The sequence below is a fragment of the Corvus kubaryi genome, unplaced genomic scaffold (assembly GCF_017639235.1).
Source record: "Corvus kubaryi isolate FWS band 111438036 unplaced genomic scaffold, C.kubaryi_AGA036_p1.0 76, whole genome shotgun sequence".
Lineage (NCBI taxonomy): Eukaryota > Metazoa > Chordata > Aves > Passeriformes > Corvidae > Corvus > Corvus kubaryi.
The window spans coordinates 10928267-10952300 of NW_024582063.1; the positions used below are offsets into that span (position 1 = coordinate 10928267).

General features: G+C 39.6%; 1 protein-coding gene across 7 annotated transcripts in view; it reads left to right on the forward strand.

Moving 5' to 3' along the window:
- The window catches only part of EML4 (EMAP like 4), a 149529-nt gene that overhangs the window by 62079 nt on the left and 63416 nt on the right, over positions 1 to 24034 (forward strand). For 4 of the 7 annotated variants that reach the window (XM_042051452.1, XM_042051453.1, XM_042051454.1 and 1 more), the window contains exons 1-2: positions 501 to 765; positions 17230 to 17412. In XM_042051452.1, coding sequence (XP_041907386.1) covers positions 516 to 765; positions 17230 to 17412 — 433 coding nt within the window. In that variant the 5' untranslated portion in view covers positions 501 to 515. Of the gene's footprint in view, positions 1 to 134; positions 230 to 500; positions 766 to 17229; positions 17413 to 24034 lie in introns of those variants that run through there. The other 3 variants (XM_042051457.1, XM_042051458.1, XM_042051455.1) reach the window with 2 other exon arrangements.

The following is a 24034-nucleotide window of genomic DNA, read 5'->3' on the forward strand; positions in this document are numbered from 1 at the left end:
CCGGGGCACGGGCACGGGCGGCGGGGCCGACCGCAGCCAGAGGGCTCGGTGGCCCGGGACCGTGTGCTGGGCGCCCGCCGGCCGGGCCGGGGCGCAGGAGCTCTCGCTGGGGCGCGGCGGGAGGGCGGCGGGGCCGGCTCGGAGCCGCCGGCGGCCGCGGGGATGGAGGAAGGCTTGTCCTGCCTGGCCGCAGCCTGCGACCCCTCGGCGCTCGCCACTTTCTGCACGGGTAAAGTACCGCGCTGCCCCGCGCCGGGAGGGCTCGCTCGGAGTGACCCCGGCGCTCTCCGCTCCGCATTTCCCATCCCCGCAGGGGAGAAGGGCAAGCCTGTCAGTGCCGGGGTAGACTCTGCCCTGCGAGGTGTGAGGGTGGCTCCGCGCCCCCGTCAGCAGCCCGCAAGGTGTTCCTGCCCACGGGCTGAGGGGCTCGCTGCCGTGCGGCATCCGTACCGCGACAAAATTAACAAAAAAGAGATAACTAAATAATATCGGCACGTGTGTGGATAGCGGCGATAATGATGAAGTCAATGCTCGCTGGACAGAAGGCGCGGAGCAGCGTGGGTCCCGGCGGCCCGGGGCTGGGACGGGGAAGAGTTGCGTGCAAGGGACCTTTCGCAGCCCGCGTGGAGGGGCGGCTCTTGCGTGTCCAGCCTTTCCTTTGGACCTCTCGGTTTGACGCTCTCCAAAGGAAAAGTCGGAGGAAGCCCCGGTGGGACTCGTGGGGCCTCAGGCAGGCGGCAGTAAAGGCTCGTTCAGCGTGGGGAGGTCAGAACTGTGCCTGCTGCAGCTTTCTCTGTCTGGGGAACCTGTATTTGCCCTTCAGAACTAAGGGTTTTTTCCCCTTCTCCCTTTATTTTTACCACTTTCGTAGTAAAAATGAAACATTTCAATGAATATTTCTTTAAACAGCTGCTGTCAAAACAGTCTCTCTTGAGTGCAAATCAGGTAATAAATTGCAGCATTCTGACTGTGGCTATCTAAAGTATATGGTCTTAAAAAGACCGACCAGCCAAATACCGCTAACCAAGAAATCTTATCAGAGATAAAGCGTGTTCCCCTTGTACACGGTGTGGAAGTGTTTTACTGCGAATGAAACAGACGTCACCGAGCACCCGTTCTTTGTTAGCTGATTCATGCCGTGCAGTTCGGATACAAATGCAGCATCTCGCATGTCAAACCTTCCAATTGTGGCCGAAAATACGATGGTCCACAGGAAAGGTTGCTAAAGAAAAAAAAGAGCCAAGTGCTTAACGCTTAGATTTCTAAGGCATTTAGTGGAAGAAAGGAATGACCTTGCTATAGTGTACTTTGTTAAAGTGAGCGATGTGCACTGTACTTTATCTGCTTCAGAATTCTAAGCATTTGGTTTAGAATTCAAGATGTTGCAACCCTCAAGAAAGAGGGGAGGGTAAATTGAAAGTGTTAACACTGTAAGTGCTGTGTATGATTTTTTTGCAGGCTTGCAAGGATTTTTACTGTAGGAAAAGAAAAGCTAATGTTTAGCTGTTTGTCATCAGAACAAAATTCGAAAGAACAGCATTTTTTATGGCTATAGCTTGGAGCTTTGTTACCAGTATGAAGAGGTGTATGTGACCAACATTTCCACTGACTTTAATGACTTTTTACAAGAGTTTCTGTGATTGTTTGTAAAAAATGTAGCAGGGTCTCAAACTTCAGCTTGAGGCATATCTTGAAGTTCTAAAGTGAGTGTGACTTAATGGACTTACCTTTGTATAGAAGTCCAACAAAATAAGATGCAAGAAATGCATTCTTTTCTCGGTGCATATGTTCTATTTTAATTTTTTTCAGCATCTTAGGAAATTATTTTGACTAAAATCTTGATAAAAGACTGAACATTTTGCTGGATAAGAGTTAGCATTTGTAATTAAAAGAAAATGTGGCTTTGGATATTCTTAGCAGAATGTGTGTGTTTTATTCTTAGCAGGTGTGTTTTGTTGATTTAAAACTTGATTCCTACTTGTACAGTTAAACCTAATATGCCTTTATATCAAGTTTTCCAATGACTGTGTGTTCACTTGTGTGTAAAGTTAGAGTGATAAGAAACTGGTATGATGGAGAATCAACAAGTGCTTTGTTCCTGTGAAATTTCTAACTTCAGCCTTGAGGGCTTTTAGCAACTTTGCACTGGTAACAAGTATGGAAAAGCCTGAGATTTAATTGTAGAAAGTTTTTTTTTCTTCTTCTTTTTGTTGGGTCATACATGCTCATTCTTGCTTTATTTAAAAGAGCTTAAGGCTTTGTACTAAAGTATTTCAGGTGAGGGTTTTGGGTATAGCTTAATTTAAAAAAAAAATAAATATCCTGTGGTGATATACTTTTCTATAGGAACTTTTCTACCTTTAATTGTGATTTGTCTTGTGCACAGGTTTCATTGTACATACCTCTAATTGCCCATTTCTTGCCAAAGCTAAAAATTAGTTCCTAATTCAGCAGTAAAGAACTAGCATTTCCTTTTAACTTATGGGGTACAAGTGCTGATAGGCAGCTTAATCAAATTTTTAAAAAAGCTTGTCTGCTGTCAGTAGGAAACAATTATTTTTTTTCTACTTTTTCTAATTAGCCTTTTATAATTAAAGCTAAGGTAAGGGCATGTCCCTTAGGAAGAGCATAGCTATCATATTGGATATGGGCTAGAATTTATCTCAAACAATACAGATCAGGATAGAATTTTGAGTTTGACCAAGGGAAATATTTACCTGCAAACAAATCTTCAGTTGGCATGCTTCTAGACTAAATATTTGCCTCCAGTGACACTTGGCATTGAAATTGGTATTTATAAAAGGGGAGAAAACCAAACAAAAATACCAAAACCCGGTATTTTTAGGCTTGATTGCTTTCAGACTCTTGATTTGTATGCACTTGTCTTTAGTGTTAGGACTAGTAGAGAGTTTGCATAGGGTTTTTTCACAGTGGGGGTTTGCCAGTTGCTGGGACATTGATGGTAAAGGTGGGGCTGTGGCCGTGGCTCTGCATAGTTTCTCTGGGGGTGACACTGAGACTGCCTTGGGCTTGGTGCCTCTGGCAAGGGGCTGTCACTGTGCTTGGAGGTCACCTCGACTGGCAGTAGCTTTGCCACCTGCCTCGCTGGCAGGCAGTGACAGTGGCTGGCACAGACTGCTGCCTTGCTTCCCTGCACAGGTGCTGGTGCAAAAGTACTTAATTTGAGCTGGTATCTGACAAAAGGGACTGTGCTGTAAGTATTTGGGTGTTACAAGAGCCTTTTTCTTTCTAGTGCATTCAGTGCTATGTGTATACCACATAAAATTGCAAATACTGTGAAGGTCAGCAGGGATTTTCATCTCACACTATTTAGAAGGTTCCTACCTTGACTCAGTGGAAGTCTCCTTTCTTTAACTTCATAGTTACCTTTTAAAGCTGTGGTATCATTTTTGGGTAACGTTTTTTCTGTTTTGCCAGTTCAGGTCTCTGACTGGCTCCTAACAGTTCTAGGAACATGTATTAGTCATCAGAAGGGGGTTGAGGAGGTAATAGTGACTTGTGCAGGGTAATGGTTAGTGTTTTTTAGCAGCTGCATAAAGTAATTTTAAGTTGAAGCAACTGTAAGCCACACTTGAAGTTGCTGAAGTATCAAAATTGGTGAAATGTCAGAGGTGGAGTTGACGCAGCAAACTTGTCATTAAAGGTCAGACAGAAAGGTTCAGGCTGCGCAGACTTTCTCAGCACCGAGTCTTTGCTCTCAAATTTTGAGTAATGCCCTGATTAAGAAAGTATCTTTATGAACCCGACATCACACCCCTGCTTCACAGAGAGAAGTAAATTCAGCAGGAAAGAGGTAGCATTGGAAACTTCCCTCTTGCAGCTTGCACAGCTAAAAGGCTTCTTCAACCTGCTCTTTCTGCAGAGGGTCAGAGCAGCTTTGAGAGCAGAACTTGCAAAGAAATACAGAAAAAGTGCTGGACATGCAGATGCTGCCCTGTGAGCAGGGAAGAAGGAATAACCAGACATGACTGACATTAGTCACAGTTCTTTATTGTGTGATGAGAAGATGCCCTTATGCATCATAAAAACAGGATTTAGATGACACGTCTTCTTGCATTGCTCTTCTCTTCTAGCACCTTTTCTGTTCTTTGTATGTTCTAAAAATGCATGAATTTGTTGGGGTTTGCCCTTATTTGCCTGTGAAGCTCTTCAGAAGTATTTAAAACAATGGTAATACCCACAGTCTAATTTCTGATACCTACGAAATGCATCAAAGGGAGCGTTCACTTCCACAAGAACCTGGTTTGAGTTGACCCTTCAGGTTTTTGGATGATTTTACTTATTTGGTAAATAAATGGCACAATGTCTTGAACATTAAGGTAGTTTTTGAGGTTGCTTTTCTTAGATGATAGAGGCGAAAAAATCAGAGCTGCAAGTGTCACCCTGAGTGGCTTGCACTGATGGTGTGCAGTGCCTGTACTGGGGTTACATTGTGTGGCTGGTGGCAGAGTGGCCCTGAGGGCTGTTGGGCAGGGGGTTAGCAGGAGCTGGTAAGGGCAGAGCTGTGCTCCTGGCCCTGCTGTGGTAGGGTCCCTTGTCCTCTCCACTTTTCTGGAAGGTTTTCCCCAGCTCTCCCAGGTGTACAGGTTGCGTGCCATGGAGCGCTCTGGCATGAGAACTTTATCCCATGCAACTTGCAGGCTGCAAGAATGGTCACACCTAGTTAGAGCGTGGGCTTGCACAGGAGTTGCAGAGGGCTAAGTGAAGGCGGAAACTTGGAGCATGTTGACACAGTGGGTTAGTAAATGTGGATTAGTAGGTTAAACAAGCTGGCATTCAGTCTTGAGTAAGAGCAGTGTGCTTGAGTAGTTACTGCATGGAAGCTGTGATGCTGTTAACTCTCTCTTGGGCTTGCTCCCTGCTGGTTTATATGACCATACCCTAGGTTGCAGCCCAAAAAATACATTTTGATAAAAATAAAAGTCTTCAAATAAGATTACTGGAAAGGTTAGAAGATGCTGAAAAGTTGCAAAATAATTTTTTTCCTGTTGATGTATTGTGTTGTGGTGGGAGGAATATTTTTCATGCATGAAGGATCCTGTTGTTTTGGCTGGCAGTATTATGTGGAAATAGTATACTCCTGGATGGTTCTTTTATATGTATAAATAGCTGAATTAGCATAGCCAATGCTTAGTAAGTGTATGTGGAATTAATCAGTTCTAAAACATAAGCATTAGTGGTATAAACTAGATAATCCAGTGGTTTAAGATAATAGCTGCTTTCAGAGTAACTATTATCTTTTTGGCTTTAGATTGTTCCCCCCACAGTTATCAAACAAATAGAAATCTCCAGGATTTAAAAAAGAGAATAAAACTGAATTGCAAACACTAAAGACCTACAATATGTAGCTTTTTCCAGTATACTTTTCACTTTTGGAATGGGAGTGTATTAGGAAAAAAATCTGTAAACTTTATTTCTGTGGGTTCTGGCAGGCCTAACCTTGCATTGCTGTTCCTGATCTGTTATGAGAAGCTGAAAGTGTTACCCAGTGATAGCCAGAGCAGAGCTTTGAGGTCTGCAGGGGACTGACACTTGATGTAGCAGTGGTGGGTTGAATGGCAATTCAGAGGCTTTCTGGTTGCATTGGTGCTCGTGTACTTTTGCAGCAAAATGGTCCTGCTTTTTTTTGAAATTGTGTACTTAAGCAAATAAAAATTTCTCTTTCTGAGGAGGCTTTGATTGTTATCAGTTCTTGATTCATTAATGCCTTAATTTTGAGGAAGAAGGAAGTAAATTGGAAAAAATGCAACTTATTTGTAGTTTGTGACACTGCTGTTACTTAGTCCCAACCATATTCAAGTCTCGTTTTCCTATCAAGTATTTGTAGCACTCGTAGTATCTGTAATACTGGACATATCCGTTATCAGTCACATCTCCCTTACTATGTTTTTACCTAAAAACTGTTGCTTTGTAGGAAATAGTGGGAAAAGAAAGCTGAATATTTTTTATGCTTCAGAGACCCCATCTATAGAAAGATCAGATAAGTAATCAGGTTATCATACAAAATGTGATTATATTTAAGCAACTTTGATGGGCATATCGCTTTTGAGTGGATGAAATTTGGCAAACATTCCACACAGAAGTGTGTTTTCCTATGGGATCCTTTGAGAAAAAAGGAAAAAGTATCCCTACGAAAAGGCATTTTCCCCATGTAAGCAAATTCCATGCACATGTTCACGTGATTTATCAACAGTGATTGTGATAGTTCAATTTTGTGTAGGACTTCTACATAAAATACAGTCAAGGTGAAATACTAGAGGATCTTAGCCTGCCTGTGTCAACCAAAGTGTTCTGTTCAGCGATTGATTTTTCTCTGGGAAGTTGTAGCATCATGTAACACTGTTTCTGAGTGTTTGTGTTTGCTTTCCTTTGCTTCAATTCTGAAACCTGCTTTGTTGTTTGGCCTAAATAAAGGTGAGACCTAATTCCTCCCTTTTCTGGGGAGTTTTCCATTTCAGGTGTAATAGTGCCAGGATTAGCAACTGAAATTATGGTTGAAACTGGTTCCATTTTTATGTATTCATTTCTGTGGAAGCAGCCTAACTGCAGCTTTATGAAATATGTGTGCAGTCACACATACAGATGTCTGCCATGCTGTTCAAGAGTTCTTCTTTTTCATGAATTAAATCCATTTCATTTCACAATTACATTTGTTTTTAGAGCATTTGTGGAAACTTGTTGATAGTGTCCTTGCTAAGGAGAGTGCGACAACACTTGATGATCGATCTGCAGTCTGAATTGTTTAAAATATTATAACAAACGTTAATACTAAATATTTCTACAGCTCTTGAGAAGCAGTGTGTTGCAGGACAGTCAGTCTCTCCTGTCAGGCAGCAGCAGCCACAGCAGCAGGAAAGGTGTGAGTGGTGCTTTCCACCCACACCTTGTTTACAGCTGTTACTTCACCGAGGCTGTTTAACTGCTAACATAACAAAACGAAAAGAGCTTAGCTAAAGAACTAGTCAGTTTAATTGTATTTATACTCAGTCTCTGTTCTTGAGAGTGGCTGTTGACTTTCAGCAACAGAGATACTTCTTATTGCTCTCTGGCCCATGTTTTCTATGACACACAATGTGCACATATTCCATTTATTTCTCAACAGTTCCTCCTGTGTAGTAACCAAATTGGAGATTGTGACTAATGTGTGATGAGTAGTTGCAGATACCACCTTCCAGGTTGGCTATGTGGGAGCCATGTGCTTTATCCTTGAAATCAAGCAGATAGCTTAGCTGTGTCTATAGTATGATTGGTATGGAGAGAGGTTAGTTTTTTTTCAATATGCAAAAATACCCCAACCAACCAAAATTGCTGTGGATTTGGTTCCACCCGGAGTAAACATGAGCTGTTGTAGAGGTGTTCTTATAGTACCAAAACTGCAAGCAGTTGGAGAAGCTGTGGAAGCATCTTGGTGGAAGTAAACAAAAGCAGGAATTTAACTGCTGCTGTTCTAAGTGTTGAGTTGGAGCGAGCTTGTGATTAGAGAGCTTTAAGTCTCGCATTCCCGAGAAGCAGCGGGCTTTTAAAAATGCCAAACCTTATGTCTGTTCTTGCTTATGAGACAGAGGGCAGATTGAAGGACTGCGAGATGGTGTCCCCTGCAGCAGCAAGGGTAACATTTGTAGGGCAGAGCTGGGATAAGGGCTGCCTTCCACAGGAGATGCTGCCCAGTGGGACGGATGGAGCATGATGGGCTTGCAAGCACAACTGGCTGCTCCAGCCCCACTGCGGCAGAGCTGTGGGTGGATGGTCATGAGAGAAAAACTAACACTGGAATGAAGGCTTGTCTGTTAGAGGTTATTTTTTACGAGGGAGAGAGTGTATTGTTATCCTTAGGTTTTGGATAAGAAGATGTGAAGAAGGACAATAACTCTTCAAGGTCACTTTAGCTTGTCAGAGAGGAAGTTGAAAGTTGGCATTTACTGAATGAGCTCGGTATGGAGAGGTAATAAAGCAGCGGCCACATAGGGCTGTGAGTAAGTGGAAGGAATTCCTATACCTGAAATACGAGAAAACTAAGATAAGGCAGTGAGTTGGTAAGTCTATTTCAAAACATGTTTCCCTTTATCTGAAATCACTGTGTCCTGTGACTTGGTGTGATAAGAGCCGTGAAATACACGCTGTGTACGCCAGCGCTGGTGCCTCCCCCTGCTCTGGTGTAAGTATGTTTCTGCTGAGCACAAAAATGCTCAGATCCTGCTTTTTCCAGCTGAGCTGAAAGGGAAGGCTTTCCCTGCAGGGTAGATGGGTGTTCCGGGAGAAGGAGGTCTGTGTTTCTTTGGGAAAGGAAATTAATACTATAGGCCAGGATTATGTTTTTCTTGTTGGAGTTTGGCGTAGTGGCATTTACGATAGATCGGCTTAGAATAGCACAGAATGAGATCAAAGAAACTTGGTTTGTTCAGTGGTATTTTTGATGTTACTAATTAGATATTTTTGAGTCCTGGGGGGAAGAAATGTGCAGCACAATGAAGCAGCCAGTACAAAAAATTTCAGAAATGTTCCAACACTTATTTACAGAGATAATGTCTAACTTGATTGTTAGATAACAGAAACTAGATATTATTCATTTGTGTGCCAGGATTTGAGGTGAGTAGAATTTTGTGAGTAAACATTGCATGGTATAAAATAAAATGTATCCATAAAAGAAGAGGGTATTTTGCTTTGCCTGATGTTATCTCACTTAATGATTTCAGTGCTTTTCTGTTTTGCTGCTGAAGTGATGCTCTAGAATTGATGAGAATATAGCAATCTTAAGAGTAGAAACTTCCTTCCTCTGGGGCAAAAACGTACTTGTTAAAAGCACACCACAAACAAAAACCCAGTTAAGTTAGTTGCCCAAATAAGCAATAAATATTTAAGGTATTGGAAGCTTTCCATAAGTTGAAAGTATGTTGGTATTACTGAATTGAAATGCTTTGCAGCAGAGAAGATGCACTGCTCGTGATGGGGAATGTTGGATTTTCCCTGTGTTGTTGTAATATAAAGATTGAATGTTTTGCAAACATGGATTTTATTCACGTGTTACTAGGAAAGTATGTATTTTGGAAATATGTTTTGGAAATAGAGCTTGGATAATCAGAGCTAACCTATATGAATTGGGGCTTAAATTCTGAAAAAAAAAATTCTCTAAATTTATGGACACTACTTTGAACGTGAGTTAGCGCCATCACTCTGGCAAGAGCAGTTAAAAAATAAGTGGTCCTGGGTGAAGGGAGGGGAGAATGCAGAGAGAGGTGGAGAATCTGAGATGACTGTGAGTGCTCTTTCCCCCACCGCCCCCCCCTTCTCCCCTCCTTCCTCTCCTCCCCTTTCCATTTACAAGCCTCCACACCAACTTCCTTGCCTCCCACATAACTGCTGGTACCTGTCTGTGCAAATGAGTTTGCAGAATACTCCAGGAAAACCACTGTTTCAGATAGTCCCATGTTTCTCCATGAACTCTGTGCATTCACTGGACTTTGGGATGTTTTGGATAGCAGTACTTTTGTCTGAGCCTGACTGTGGTTATCATCATTCGTTGTGTTGAGCAGATCAGTGACAATTAATGCTGCTGTCTTTTTGTAGATTTGTGCATTAAAGACTGAAGGTTAAAAAAGAGTGTTTTAGGTGGAAAGTCAGACTGAACTTAAAAGTCAGAATTGGGGTTGTCCTTCAAGACTGTATTGAATTTTCTGGATCATATAAGTGTTAAGATGCAGCTCTTAATTACTTGGTGGTAGTCTCCTCCAAGTTAGAACTCTGAAAAGGTGATTCTTCCTATAAAGCAGTTGGTTGGTATTTTGAGTTACCTTTATTTTCTTTGTGTATCTTTCTGTTATTTTTATGGGAAGGCTCTTAATCTTGCTTCTCAAGAAAATGCATGCATTTAAACACTGACCTTGCTGCAGCGCTTAGGGTAGTTCATTGGAAGCCCACAAGTGTTAATTAACCTTTATGCAGTGTGGGACGATGAATTTCATTTCATTTAACAGATGAGGAGTGAAGTTAAAAAGAGATTAAGGTCAAAAGCATCTGCTAATTACCTAATTTTCTAATTAAGTAGTTGCCTAATTTGAAACTAGGAAGGCTTGATTGTCAAAGTGCATAGGAAGGGCTGCCCTGTACATGTCAAAAGCCCGATTTTTTCTGGTGGTACCTGTGAGAGCTGAGCTCTTTTCCGCACTGATGTCTGGTGTTTTGGGTTAGGCACAGCATGCAGGCTCCTTCTCCGTGAGGCTTTGGGAGTGCGGGAGAGGTGCTTTCCTACTCTGGCTGTCCTCCTGTGGCCACCCTGGAGCCCCAGGCAGTGCCTGGCTTTGCCTTCGTCCTGAAGAGCTAAAGCCTGTTGAGTTTCTCCATAGTGTGGCTTGGGTGCCCTCTGCTTTTGGTGCAGGGAGGTGAGTGGTGGCTGAGCCCTCGGTGAAGAGGAAAACCTCAGGGATGCAGTGCCTCTTCAGCATAGGAAAAGTTGTTTCCTTAAAAAATTTTAGCTAGATCAATTTGGGCATTAGGGAGAACAGGGGATTAACCTACATCATTTCATGCTTGCTTAATTTGTTACTTTTAAATTAGCATTTTAGCATGGACAGGTTGTAACGCTTCTAGCACAACATGAAATATTTCCAGCAAAGGAATACTAATCTATGTGTGCTAAAGTGTTAATGCATGTGTGAGTTACAGCAGAGCAGTTTATTGCAGCTGTCTGTGGTTGCTGTGTGAATTTCCAAGCCTCTGTGTTAGAAAAGGTGCTCTCTGCCCCTCTCCTTACTGTGACATGAAAATGGAGTGGCGCCAGGTATTGGTAAGAGCTTGGGATGGCTGGGATTGCTGCTGAGCCAGGTGAGGGTCACTTAGCCCTTAGCCACTGTGAATTCTGTCTGTGGAGTGTAGAGGTTGCTAATTTGTATCAGAATATTTTGGAAGGGGAAGGGCTTGTGTTGCTGGTTGAAGGCCAAGCGTTGAAGAGCAGCATCAGGAACAGTATCAGGAGCATCAAGAGCCAAGCAATGTTAGGTGGAGAAAAGTGCTTAAAAACCACAAGGCTTTTTAACCAGTGAGTGGGGAAAAACCCATGAATGGTCTTACTCTTGAGATGCATCTCAGTGGAGGTGGAGCTGATAGGAAGTATGCAGTTGGGGAAGGATATGAGACAGTGCCTGCATAATTATCTGCTTCCTCAAGTAATCATATGGATACCAGTGTCAAATATGACAAGTTTCTGTAAGTGTTTGTTCTGTTTTTGCAGTCTGCCTATCAAAGCTGGTATCAGCAAGTATGAAATATAAAATCTTTGTGCCCAATGAGTTACGCAGTTACTGGAAACTTAGGCAAGCAGAACACTCATGCTGGTCAAATACAGCATGGGCAGAGCTGTGCCCTGTGAATCTCATGATGATGTATTTCTAGATTATCTGCATTAAAACTGAGTGTTTACAGCAGCAGATACACAAGCTTATTACAAAAATATTTTTATTTTCTGTAATTTGTGGTTATTATTTGGATTTTTTTGTCACAATGTTTTTGTGTCATCTTTTAATCTTTCCTTTGCTTTTTCATGTCAGGAAAAAATTATATGAGAGCCTATGTGCACAAATCTGTTTAGCATATACAAATAGAGCTACTAATTATTAGGCATGAAGTGGTAAATCATCTTACATGTCAGAACAATCCTTTTGTTTGATTAGGGAAAAGAGAGAAAAACTAGCAAAGGAAGCCAAAGGGTAAATGAGAGAGTTAAAGGCCGAAGTCTTGCAGGAAGGGAGAGCTTGGGGAGAACTTCCCACTCCACTTCCATGCCATTAGCTCTAGGCTCTAGGGGCAAATTAGAACTTGATACTTAAATATCATTTGTGTTGGGGGGAGCTCTTTGAATCCTCTGTGTTGATGTTGCATGCTTTAATTCCCATTCTTGTGTTCTTTCCATGACTCACATACTTTACAAAACTGGGATAATTTGTGCCTGTGCTGTCATTCAGAGGACATACTGTGAGCAAAAGTATGGAATCTTAATTCTACTTTTTTTGTTGTTGTTGTTGAAAATTACAAATTACAGATATGGAACACAGTTCTTGATCTTTGCACCTTTTATAAGCTACTCCTAAGACAGGTGATCTGCAGAAAAGTGCAGTGAGTTTTCTTTCTCATAACGTGGTAGGAAAATTAAATTTGTCAGGTATGTCTCTCTGGAAATACAAGCCTCATCCAGAGTCAATTTTTTCAGTGGTCTTTAGAACAAAAATTGGAAGTTGTACAGATACATACTTTCCTTCACACATGAGCAGATCATGGTCCTGATGAGAACAGGTTCTTTGGGGACAGTTATCTCCTGAACTTGTCAGCCAGGTCTTTATACCAGTCCCAGTAATTTCTGTTTCTTTTCTCTAATAAAAGACTCTTACCACTCTGGGGAAAATACAGAAAATGCAGTGGGTGCCTTAACAGCCAGGGGTTTAAAATTACCTGTGGGTTATGTGGCTTTATTGGATAAAACATAGGATTTTCCACCCTGTGGTTTAAATTTCCATGTGCTGGAGTTTGTAAAATTTGTTTTTCTGAAATGCTGCTTATGTCTAAAATTAATTCCTTACTTAGGTTTAGTCAAAGCCGGGAGGAGTTGACTCAGAGGAGTAGTAATGGATGCTCTGGATTTGTTGAGGGGACCCAGAATAGACGGTTCAGTAGTAAGACATATTTTTTTCAAATGTAGCCCGTTCAAATTTCTCCTACGCAGCGAATGATGAAGGGTGATGCTTTTCAAATACTGTTACCCTCACATGCCTGCTAAAGGACATGTGAGGAGAGGAGTGATACGTGGCTTGGGAGGTTTGTTAAGTACCATCATTATGTCTTGTATAACCCTGTTGGAGTTCCTGGCCCAAGTCTGAGGGGCAATTTGAATTGCTGCCTTGTTTGATCTGCTAGGAATGGGTTTGATATCTGTGGCTCTGGGGAGTCCCACACAGAGTAACGTGTCTGTTCAATGCTGTACATTGACTATGAGAAATGAACCCTCATTATTAGGGTCATCCTTGTGTCACATGAGTACTGAATACAAGCATCCCATGTATATCTCTTCTTACTCCAAAAGCAAGGGAAGAATTATTGTTTTCCTGGCTAAAATTAAAAATCAAACTAATGAACTATGAAAAATAACAGAACATCTTATTTTGAAAGTTATAGTGCTGTATGGTTAGACCTAGCATGTTTTTGCTGTCATTTGAGTACCAGTACTCTTACCTTAAACAGTTTTTAAGACTGAAATACCTTAGATGCACATCTGGGTAGATGTCTCCTCACTAGTACCAGCGAGCACTGTAGATGGTGCTTTTTTCCCCCAATGGATCTTGTTCCCAGTGGCTCTCTTAAAGGTGTAGGTCATCAACAGCTTGGGAAACACGACCAATGCATCAGAAATTGTGTTCTTTGGTTATAATAAGAATAACCAGATAACTAAAAAGGTATTTTTACAATGAATCAAATTAATTAATCAATAGTCAACTGCCCTTAAAATTTTCTTGCTCTATTTGCTTAACTGGTTTCTGTCTTTAAATAAATTTTCCTCTGGTTTAATTAAATAAGAGTGGGTTATGGAAGGCCTGGATAGATGTATGTCTGTGTCAGCACGAGGGAAAGGACAGATGTTTAGGAGTGGGAGAATGGGAAGGGAGGAGATGGAATTTTGCTTCACATCGGCTGATTTTGTTCATGCAAAAGAGCTGTTTCCTCTCTGAAGGGAGAGGGCATGTCCTTGAAGGAAGGGGTTTTTTTTTTGTTTGAACTTCTTTTGAAGTAGTTCTTTAGATTATAAAATGTGTTTTAAATGAAAGAAGAAATCTGGAAGAGATTTTGAAAACTTCTGTGAAGAAAAGGTGTAATTGTGCAGATTTGTTAGAATGATCTCACGGGTTCCAGCTTTATTTACTTTTAGGGCTTCTTCTTTTAAGATAATCCCTCTTGAGTTACTTTTCAAGACACTGCCAAGAAAGGCATGTTGGAATTCAGTTGAATATTTGCTGTAATGGGCAAGGTATTTGGGTTGGGAATAATTCGTTTTAATTCTCTAATAGCTGCCAGGGTAATATATGATTGTCATTGCTTGAAACAGACGCCACTTCTGTAGAATGATAAAGAGCAATGAAATGTCTTCCCAGTGTGCTGCTGTATTCTTTGATCAACCAAAGCATTCTTGCTTTCCTAGTGATATCCTTCTCTCCAGCTTCTTTCAGTGTCTGTGTCTCCTGTGCCCTCTCTCTGCAAGGCAAAGCAGCCACTGGTGGTTTGAAATCTCAGCCTGTAAAACAGGGCACGTTGCTTTTCCTGGCTTTGAATCAGCTGAATGGCTGAACCTTCTTGGCCTTCTCCTCATGCCCCATTTCTATAGCTGTGCTGTTGGGTTGAAGTCGAGTTTGAGGGTCCTTCTGCCTCTCTGTGCTGGCTCAAGGCTTGAGCCTCCATGGCCCAGCTCATAGAGGAGAACACCAATCAACTCTGCTGCCATCTCATCAGATATGCTGAGGGGGTCGAAGCCTTGCAGCTCACCCTTACAGGGCTGCAGGATTTGCTCTCCTGTTGTTCTTCGAAGTTTCTAACTAGTGTCATAATTGTGGATTTGGGATAATGTGCCCCAATTTTGCAGTGCTGGGGTTCAACAGCAACAGTCTGGTCAATGTAAGTAGTTCATGGGAAATAAAGATGTCCAGAAATGTGCAGAGCACTTGCTTCTGTGATCATCAGAGAGACTGATTAACAGTGGAGCCTTTCCTGGTTTGGTAATTCCTCTTATTTGGACTCTACACAGGGAACACAGTAATATTTGGCTTCTAAAATGATGATTTGACATAGCTACTTATTCCTTCTACAAATGTTTCATAGTGATCTGCTGTATATTTATGCAGCCTGGGAATGTATCCATAATTTTATCCATTTTAATGGATAATATCTATTAATTGAAGTATTTAGCAAACAAAAAAGCAAAAAGGTTAAGTTTGGGGGGGTTCCCCCCACTTTTTTTCCTCCTCTTTTTTTAAGGAGAGGTGAAACTGCTTTTTTCTGTTTGGACTGGTACCCAGTCTAAGAGAAGTTATGAAGTTAAATAATATTTTGAAATAATTGTTTTCTGGAGTGTTCATTCTGACTCGTCCACTGCATCTATTTAAAGGCTAATAATTCAAGGATAGTAGAAATATGAATTAGATGGTACTTTAAGTCCATTTACTTAACTGAAGTAAAAGCTTTTCTTTATGGATTAATGCACATTTACCTTGGTTCCTTTTTATGTGCCGCATGGGTATGTGCGCGTGTAGGAACTTTTACCAGCTCCTTAAAACAGATGGGGATTTATGTTTTGAACATGAGGGTTTTAATAAAATAATCTTACACAGTCCTTCCCAGCCCGGGGTAGCTGTCACAGGTCTGGGTTTGTAAAGTCCTGCTGAGAGAGCATTGGATTTGCTGGGCTGTGGAGTCATTAGAATAAATTTTCTGCAGATAGAGAGGTACAGTTATGGATGGTGGTATTAAAGGAATTTGTGTTGAGTTCTAATCTCTTGCCTCTGGATCTCGTTTTGATTATGTGCCTTATTAATTAATTAATTAATTTCCCTGCAGTTCTTTTTATCAGCCTGAATGAATAGAGTACTAACCATGAAGTGTACACTTCTGCTTTTGCTTTAACCAAATAGCAAATTAATATGCAAAACTGTCATCTAGGGGCTGTTTTGTTATTGTAACCTTAAGTGTTCCTTTCAGTTCAATAATAATTGTGGATACATTTCATTACTAAAGGGTTTTTAGGGGTTTTTTAACTAACTCATTGTAGGAATTTTGTATGTGTTGTGAAATATTAACTATGCTGCTTTATTTTGGTTGGTTCAATTCTTGGTCCTTCAGTAGTGAGTATCATATTTTAACTGAACGAAGTCGGCATTAAACTCCTTAATCTCTTTATTAATCTCTTAATAGTGAATTCATTGTAGGAATTTGGCTCAGTATTTCTTGTTTACATGTATTTTGAAAGTGCCCCTGTGCAAGTATTTCAAAGACTTTTTTTTAGGGAAAATCAGAGTTTTAGGATTGTGGCTTATGTTAACTTTTTTCTCCTTGGTATGTCTTCCTAAGATTAGTGAAAACTAAAGTTTAGATTGAGTAGAATCACAGTAATAATACCAGCTATTTACTCTTACATTTAAATTTGCTGTATTTATTTGGTAGAATATGAACTTAAATGAACTGTGTAATACAGGTGAATTTTTCTAAACCTGTATTAGAAGTTCTTTACTGAGTTTTTAGGAAGCCTTAAACAGGATGGATAAGGAATTCAGTGCCTTGTGATTGAGCAACATATTCTTTTACAGATTTTTTTTTTTAAGTGTTTGGCCTATGATTTACTAGAACAGCCAAATACAAAACTGTTACGTGTTGTTTTGGCTTGGCAGAAATAATGCAAAGAACTGTCAAAGGCAAAGAGTAAGCAGAAGCTGTAATTTCCTTTTTACCACTGAAGAACAGATTTGGCTGGGTTAGGCCTTCAATGCTAATCTATCTCTGTGTGGCCAAACAGATTTTTGGAACCTTTTTGTAGTGCATTTATTTTCCCTACGCTCCAGGCCAAATGTTATAAGGTTGTATGTTTTTTGGCACATACAGGGCGGTGATGTGAAAAAAGTTAAAGAGAAGGAATTGAAATTAAGAACTCTGATCTAGACCATTTAAATTGAGATTGCCATTTGATGCAATTAGGTCATTGTTAACAGTACTTGTTTGTTCAACTGTGGACTTGGTTTTTTTTAACTTTGAAACTTGCTTTAATATTAAGGGTCATAGTTCAAATTCTTCAACAATTCCACAAGAATGTATTGCAGAATTTTACCATGGTTGTATACCTTTTTGGTTAATTCAGTTGGTTGTTTAAATAAGATTAATTTCAGTCTTCCTTCTACTTGTAAGCATGTTGTTCACAGGAAGCACATTGCCTCTTGTGATTTTAATCGGGCCATGCTCCTTAAGCTTTGTCTTAGCTAATGATTAGTAATGATTTCTGTCTGGAAGCATTAATTTGATGTTTGCTGTAATATCCATTCCCTATTTGCCTGAACACGTTTGTTAGAATGTCTTCAGTATTTCAAAATGATGCTACAGACGTACTCGTGCTGTACATGCCTCTTTCTGTGGCTTTTAATTCAGAACAAAGCATTTAAGTGCCTCTTTCTGCTCTGCTTTGCCTCTGTACAGATGACAGCATCTCGGCTGCGAGCACCTCCGATGTCCAGGACCGTCTTTCAGCCCTGGAGCTGAGAGTGCAGCAACAAGAGGATGAAATCACTGTGTTAAAAGCAGCGTTGGCTGATGTGCTAAGGCGTCTTGCCATCTCCGAAGACCATGTAGCTTCTGTGAGAAAATCAGCACCAAGTAAAGGTAAGCCCAAATTTGGTCAACTCTTTCTAGCATCACACTGTGTTATCATGTTAGAATGTTCTCCCTTGGTCACTTTCTTTTTCCCTTTTCTGTCTCATTTGGAAGGGCCGATCTATTTTGGGCTGGAGGAGTTAGGTTTATAATAGTGGCCAACAGATATCCAAAATATGCTTATTAGTTCTGCTGTTTGCTAACATTTTTATGTTCCTGACATCCCTGAAAATTGTCCTTACTTCTTGCTAAAAGAAGTTCCTGTTTTAATTTCAGTGGCAGAATGTTAACCTGCCGCTGGGGATTCTGGGGCTTATGGACAGTTTTGAGTCTCAGCTTTCACTTTGCCTAGAAATTATTCAACTGAAAGGGCATATTAAAGGTTACATTTCCTCTTGCTCCCAAATTATAACCAAAACAAAAACCAAAATACATTACCACCAAATAAGAAGGCTTTCTGAATATAGTTAATTTTTGTTCCAGTACAGAGAGAACTCACCACCGGTAGATCTGATGTAAGAAATGGCCATGTATCAGCAATCTCTCTTTTGATTAGTCACTAGTAACTTTTATATTGCAGCACTGAAATATGTAGGATTGTTTGAAAGTAAAGAAACTAGATGTTTTTTGCATTAATTTTAATTTGGGAGCAAGACCCCCCCCCCCCCCACTGAGGACATTTCATTTTCTGTTCTGGAGAAGTATATGAATCGAGTTTTGAACTTACTCCAACTTAAAGTTGTATATTTGAAAAGAATTGTGGCTTTGTATGTTTCTGGCATATATGAGGTCTCTGATTATATAAAAGGTTAGGTCATATTTCAAATAATTCATGGTTTTAATTCACCATAATTGCATGTAACCCCATCAAACCATGCACCACAGAGATCTCTGGGAGCACAATCTCTGTGTTTCAGCCTTGTAGTGCATGCATTACACCAGTTCCAGTATAACCCTGAACTGATACAATGTAGCCTGCTTGTTTGGGTGACTGCCTTGTATAGGCTGAAAATGCTGAAAGTTTGAATTATTTTAGATGTGACAGAGAGATCAAATTCCTTAATTAGGTGTTTTTGCAGTCTCTCTGCCAGATGGAAGGAAGTCATGATGCTTAATTGGCTTGGGCTCTGAATCCTGCCATTCTCTCTTGCTTGCTAAATGGTAGACTGTTGTCATCTCTGCTTATAAATGCAGTTTTTATCTACCCAGTTTACATGTCTGGTCTCATCAAGACTGATGCTTCCTTTTCAAACTCTTTTTAACTGTAGCTTTAGCAGCTATTTTGACTAAATCACTCTGCTGTCTGCTGTCCAGTATGAGAAAATGTCCAAGTGAAAAACTGTGGGCAAAACATGGGCACCATATTTCCTTATTCTTCCTATTTAAATGCAGAGCAGCTGGGATGTGCACAAACACGGCTGAAACCTTTGGCTTGGAGCTGTCTAACACGCAGCAAACTGTGTACAGGCAGGGAAAATTTCCTGTGTTCTGAAAAATGCCTTGGGCTATCTCCTTTCTGGGGGTCTTGGGACCGTACTGAATTCTCTAGGTCAATTTCTTCAGTGAAAAATAAACTAATGATTTAGGGGAGGCAGAGCAGAGGGAGGGTGGAATATATAAATATCTTCAGCTCAGTCGTATTATATCTCTACAAACGAATGGCAACAGCATGGGACTGTGAAGAAAGAGCTGGGAACTGAGAAAAAAGAGCTGGGAACAGGAACATGTATATGTATGATCTAATTCATTGAACTAAAATGAATTATGACTAATTGGCACTGTATTTAATTTGTGGTGAATGTGTTCCCGTTGTGTTCAGTTACCCAATACCGCCAGACAACACATTAACTTCACTGTTAATCATGACATCAGCTGTATATAGAATTCACAGAAGAAAATGTTTACATACAGAGACTGGAATTTTATAAGAGTGTAAAATTAGACTTGAAGGGTAAACGTGGGATTAAAACAAGTTCATATATCGCTTTCTGCAATATCCTAGGTTCTGCTTTTGATTTCTGTATTTTAAGTTTTTTCAATGGCTAAAAAACTCTTCAAATGTTTTAACAGAGATAAATGCATTATTTTTTGAATAAGTAGGATTAGAAGATGATCTGAATTGCCATACAAAAATAATATTCCAAAAAGTAATTGTTTTCTTTGAAGTATTACGTATGTATATAGCAGACTCTTACTAGTCAAGTCATGATTGCTGCAAAGGTAACTGTATTCCCCCAAAACTCATTTTGGTGTTTGTGATCCTGTGAAAAATCTGGATTTCTGCATTGCAATAATTGCAGTTTCATGGAAAATATTATAGGTAAATTATCTTATAAAAAAAAAAAAGCTGAAGCTTTCAATCATTGAAGTATTTTCCTCTGCAGCAGCTTTTAAATACATTCTGACATAAATAATAAGTAAAGAGGATAGATGTGTATATATACTTCTGAATACATGGAGTCATGTGCTTAATCTGAAGTATGGCAACACAGTGAGATAAATACTTTTAAAACAAACTGAACTTAGCAAGAATAATAGTACCAGAAAAAGCCCTCCTGAATCTTTCCATCAAACAAAGGAGTTTTAATACAAGGCAATAACTAACCTAGTTTGAAGGGTGGCTTTTCTACTTTTTGCTGAAATGAGTTTTCTAAAACCTCTCCATTTTTTTTCTTGTTGCCACCTCAGCAGTGTCTTTTGAAGAGAGATTTTTCATAGGCTAAAAATAAGTGTTGTGAGCAGACTGTGAATTACACTGAAAGGGATAAATCCATCCCGATTGCTTTTGCACTGCTTTTTCTTATTCTAAGGTTGATGGCTCGACTTAGTGAAAAAAGTGATCTCTTCATCGTTTGTCTGCATTGCACATCTGGTGATCTCATTCTGTTCTTAATTTATTTTAGATTGACAGATTGAAACAGTAGCTGAAGATAAAGTTTTTGCATTAACCTTTAAGTCTTTGCTTTTCTTTTTTTCCCTACATTTCTGTCACATGCTTATTTTGAACTTAGTCCAGTCTCCAGTGAAAAAATTCACATGGTCAGGAGTAGATTTTTATTTCTAACTCGTGGGCTCTCAGTCAGGAGGCTGCTATATATGATTTTGTGTGTGAAGCTCTGTCTCAGAAGAAAACAGCTCTTCATACATGGATTTTGAACTGTAGAAGATAAGATAAAGGGCAAGATTTTTTAGGCACCTTAGTGTCTCCTAGTAAAGCGTGAAGTGGAGATACTGTATAAGGAAAATACCTCTAGCAGGGATTGCAACAGGATTAGCACTTGTCTGTATTTCACAGTGAAAAGCAGGCTGGGAGGGTTCACGTGTAACTTCTCAATGCAAAGTTATTCTAAACAGAGCAAATCTTTTCAAAATAAAAAGACTATGATAGTGCTTCTCCATCTGCACACAGCTAAGAATAACTACACAAAGGAGAAATTACGAGGTCCAAAGATAGTGTTGAGGATTAGAAATGTGAAAGGGCTTGGTAAGGGATCAGATCCCCAGCAGCTACAGGGCTTGTAGGGATCATAGTGTGGGGGTGAGTTTATGGATTTTATTTCTTTTCTTTTTCTCTTTTCTTTCTTAATAGATGGCTTGGTAAGAAGAATTTCTTTGGTGGGAAATTATTTGCATTTGGCAGCTCTGCACTCTTGTTGCCACATGCCTCTGCTGTTGATGCATGATTGATGCTGTTAACGTTCACAAAAAAGTTCCAAAAACAAAGATTACCTGGACATTGAAGAAAAGGAAAGCATAAAGCAGTCTGGTTACTTGTGGCTGCCAGCAAGATAGATTGGCTCACAGCTGGTGCCTGGTAAACCTATTAAAACCTTCCAGGGTGTCAAAATGTGTGTAACAGGAGAATTCATCCCTCAGGCTCTGGGTGTGCAGACAAGTTTGTGGCACACTGTGGCACCAGTAAAATCTCTCAGACTAATCATTTCACTGCAGTATGAGCTTGTGCCTGAAAAAGTACATCTGATGTCTGCCTATAGAGAAACAAAGAGTTCATGTCCTTTTTGTGGACTCAGAAATAATAAGGAGACTTGACAAAAGTCAAACCTTTGGAGGAACATTTCCTATTGCTTTGACAGGAATTGATATCAAATAACTCATATGCAAATTCAACTCACAAAGTGAAATTGGAATAGTGGATGGCAGTCTGCAGAGAGGGTTTCCCATGACAATGAAGAGTGGCAGACTGAGAGGCATTTTATTTTACTTAAAGCAGTGATCTTGTGGACCTGCAAAAGCAGGTATGTACTGGAAATGCAGTTGGTAGGGGTTTTTTTACTTTTTTTTTTTTTTCCTTTCCTTTGTGCAGTGGGCTTTTGTAAGAGGAGCCCATTGAGTTTTCCTTCTTTTCCTGCTCCCTTGTATGAAACAGTGTGTCTCATCAAATTCCATCTCATTGCACTCATATAAGCAAGGTACTTCAGATGTAATTTTTACCTTATCTCAACAATGGTTTCATTTCAATAACATTAAGTCATTTTGTTTTATGTTAACAAAAATTGACTTCAGGGTGTTCAACAAGCTTTATTAATGAAAGCATAAGATAGATTTGAGTTTTGTTTTTTCAGTCTTTACATTATTCAATAAGCAGAGTTATTCTAATAACTGAGTACATGTTTATGTTGTCTAATCAGTAAATGTTAAAGAAACAGAAAATCGAAGTGTAAATAGGAAAATGCTTATGGTAGTGGTAGAACACAATTTTTGTGTTTTATCCACAATATTAAAACTAACCTAGCAAGCTTGTATGTGGGTCATTTTACTCATGGGAAAAGTCCTATTGAAGTTTGCAGGCTGCATGCTCACATAACAAATAATGATACTCTTGAGGTCTTAATGCATTTCCCAGGTATTGGTTTAAGTGCCATCTGTTCTTTCTGCATTTTTTCCTATTTTTCCTATCTTCTGCTCTGACTTAGCAGATATTTTCTTTTTCTTCTGTTGTACTTACTCTTCTTGATGTTCTTCGTATATTTTCCTTTATTCAAAGAATTTGGATCTAGAGGGCATTATTGAACTAAGGGTCACTAATAAGCTAAACCAACTTTAGGAAGGAGAAGTGAAGAACAAAGTTCAGAGGTTTTTTTGTAGTTCTGTAATCTAATAATCTTGTTCATTGTAGAGGAATATTTTCAGTTGTGGTGATAAGTATCCTTATTCTTTTTCCTTATGCTTCTCAAAGTTTTGGGTATGTTTTGTGCATCTGTGTACTTTTTTTAGAACAGTGTGGGCAAATTTTCTCGAGTGGTACTCTGCTGTCCTCCATAGTGCTTCTCAAACTAAGAATTGCAATGTTGGAAGAGTTCAGTGTTGCCACTAACTTTTTCAAATGAAAACTCCTTATTGTTTGTAATGCTTGAGTAGCTTTTTCATCACTTGGTTTCCAGAGTATATCAAATTGTTTCAAATTACCATAGTTAAAATTTTATTTCCTCTGCTTGGAATTAGCCCATTTGGCAGTTGGTTGAACATGTAGATGGTGCCTCTGGGAAAGTATAGCAAAATAAGATAGAAGGGAGAAGAGAAGGAAAAGGGCTGTGTGGCTTGAATAAGCAATTGGCCAAAGAAGTCTTCAGTTTCCTGTAGCATGTTTTAAAATGCCTGCCCAAAGAAGAGAGGCATGGCTCCCCTAACACCTGAAAAATTAGTTTTATATCCCTATGAGGATTGTTTGAAGTTAGAAATATATAGGTTAAGTCACTATTTATAAAAATCTTGTAGGAAGTCTCAAAATAAATATTTAATTACTCTTAACATCTAAGTTAGTTTATCTACCTACTAGGAGAGATTCACTTGGAACTCAGGTTGTTTATGCATTAGCTATACACTCTCAAACTGTTGCCTATTAACATGCCTCTATTTAGATAGTTCTTTTCCTTTTAATAGGAAATTACAAGTAATGTATGTTTAATAGCTGTCTGTTGAAATTTCTGAAATTTGGCTTCCATTAAAAAAAAGTATAGAAAGAATGTTTATTTTTTCAGCTAGTTGTAATTACTATAAGAATAATAAAATTTGTTGAAACTTAGTTCTGTCTTATAATTTGATTGTTAAACAAGAAGCAGCATAACCCATAGGAAGTGAACTGAACTATTTATCCTGATATTTTTTGTTCATTATTTGAGATATAGTGTCTCACCCTGACCTGTCTTCGTGTGATAGAAGAAGAGAACTTTTTCTACTTCAGAAGTTTTAATCAAAATTTGATTCTTAGTATGTAAGGGAAGTAGTTGAATAAAACAGAATACTGAAGAAATATTTCCCTACCCTTCAGAATACAGTAGTCTTTGAAAAGAGTTTTGGTGCTCCCAGGCTATTTCTTTGCCAGCATCTTCCATAGGCAGAGAGACTTGACATCCTTTGAAAAGTTTGGAAGCAGAGCAGTGACTACAGTTAGCTGCTTTTATACAATTCATTGTGACGCCTTGAACTAAGTCTAGGATTTGTCATAATTTCTATTGGTTTTGATGTTGTTCTATTAGGAAGGAAGTGCAGATAAAATCTTATGTTCTGCTACACTTATAACTATTTCTGTCTGGTTTTCCGCAGCTCTCTCTGTGGGCTTTCTGGTGAGTTACCCACACTGTACACTTGTTTAGTAAGAGTACTAAATTGG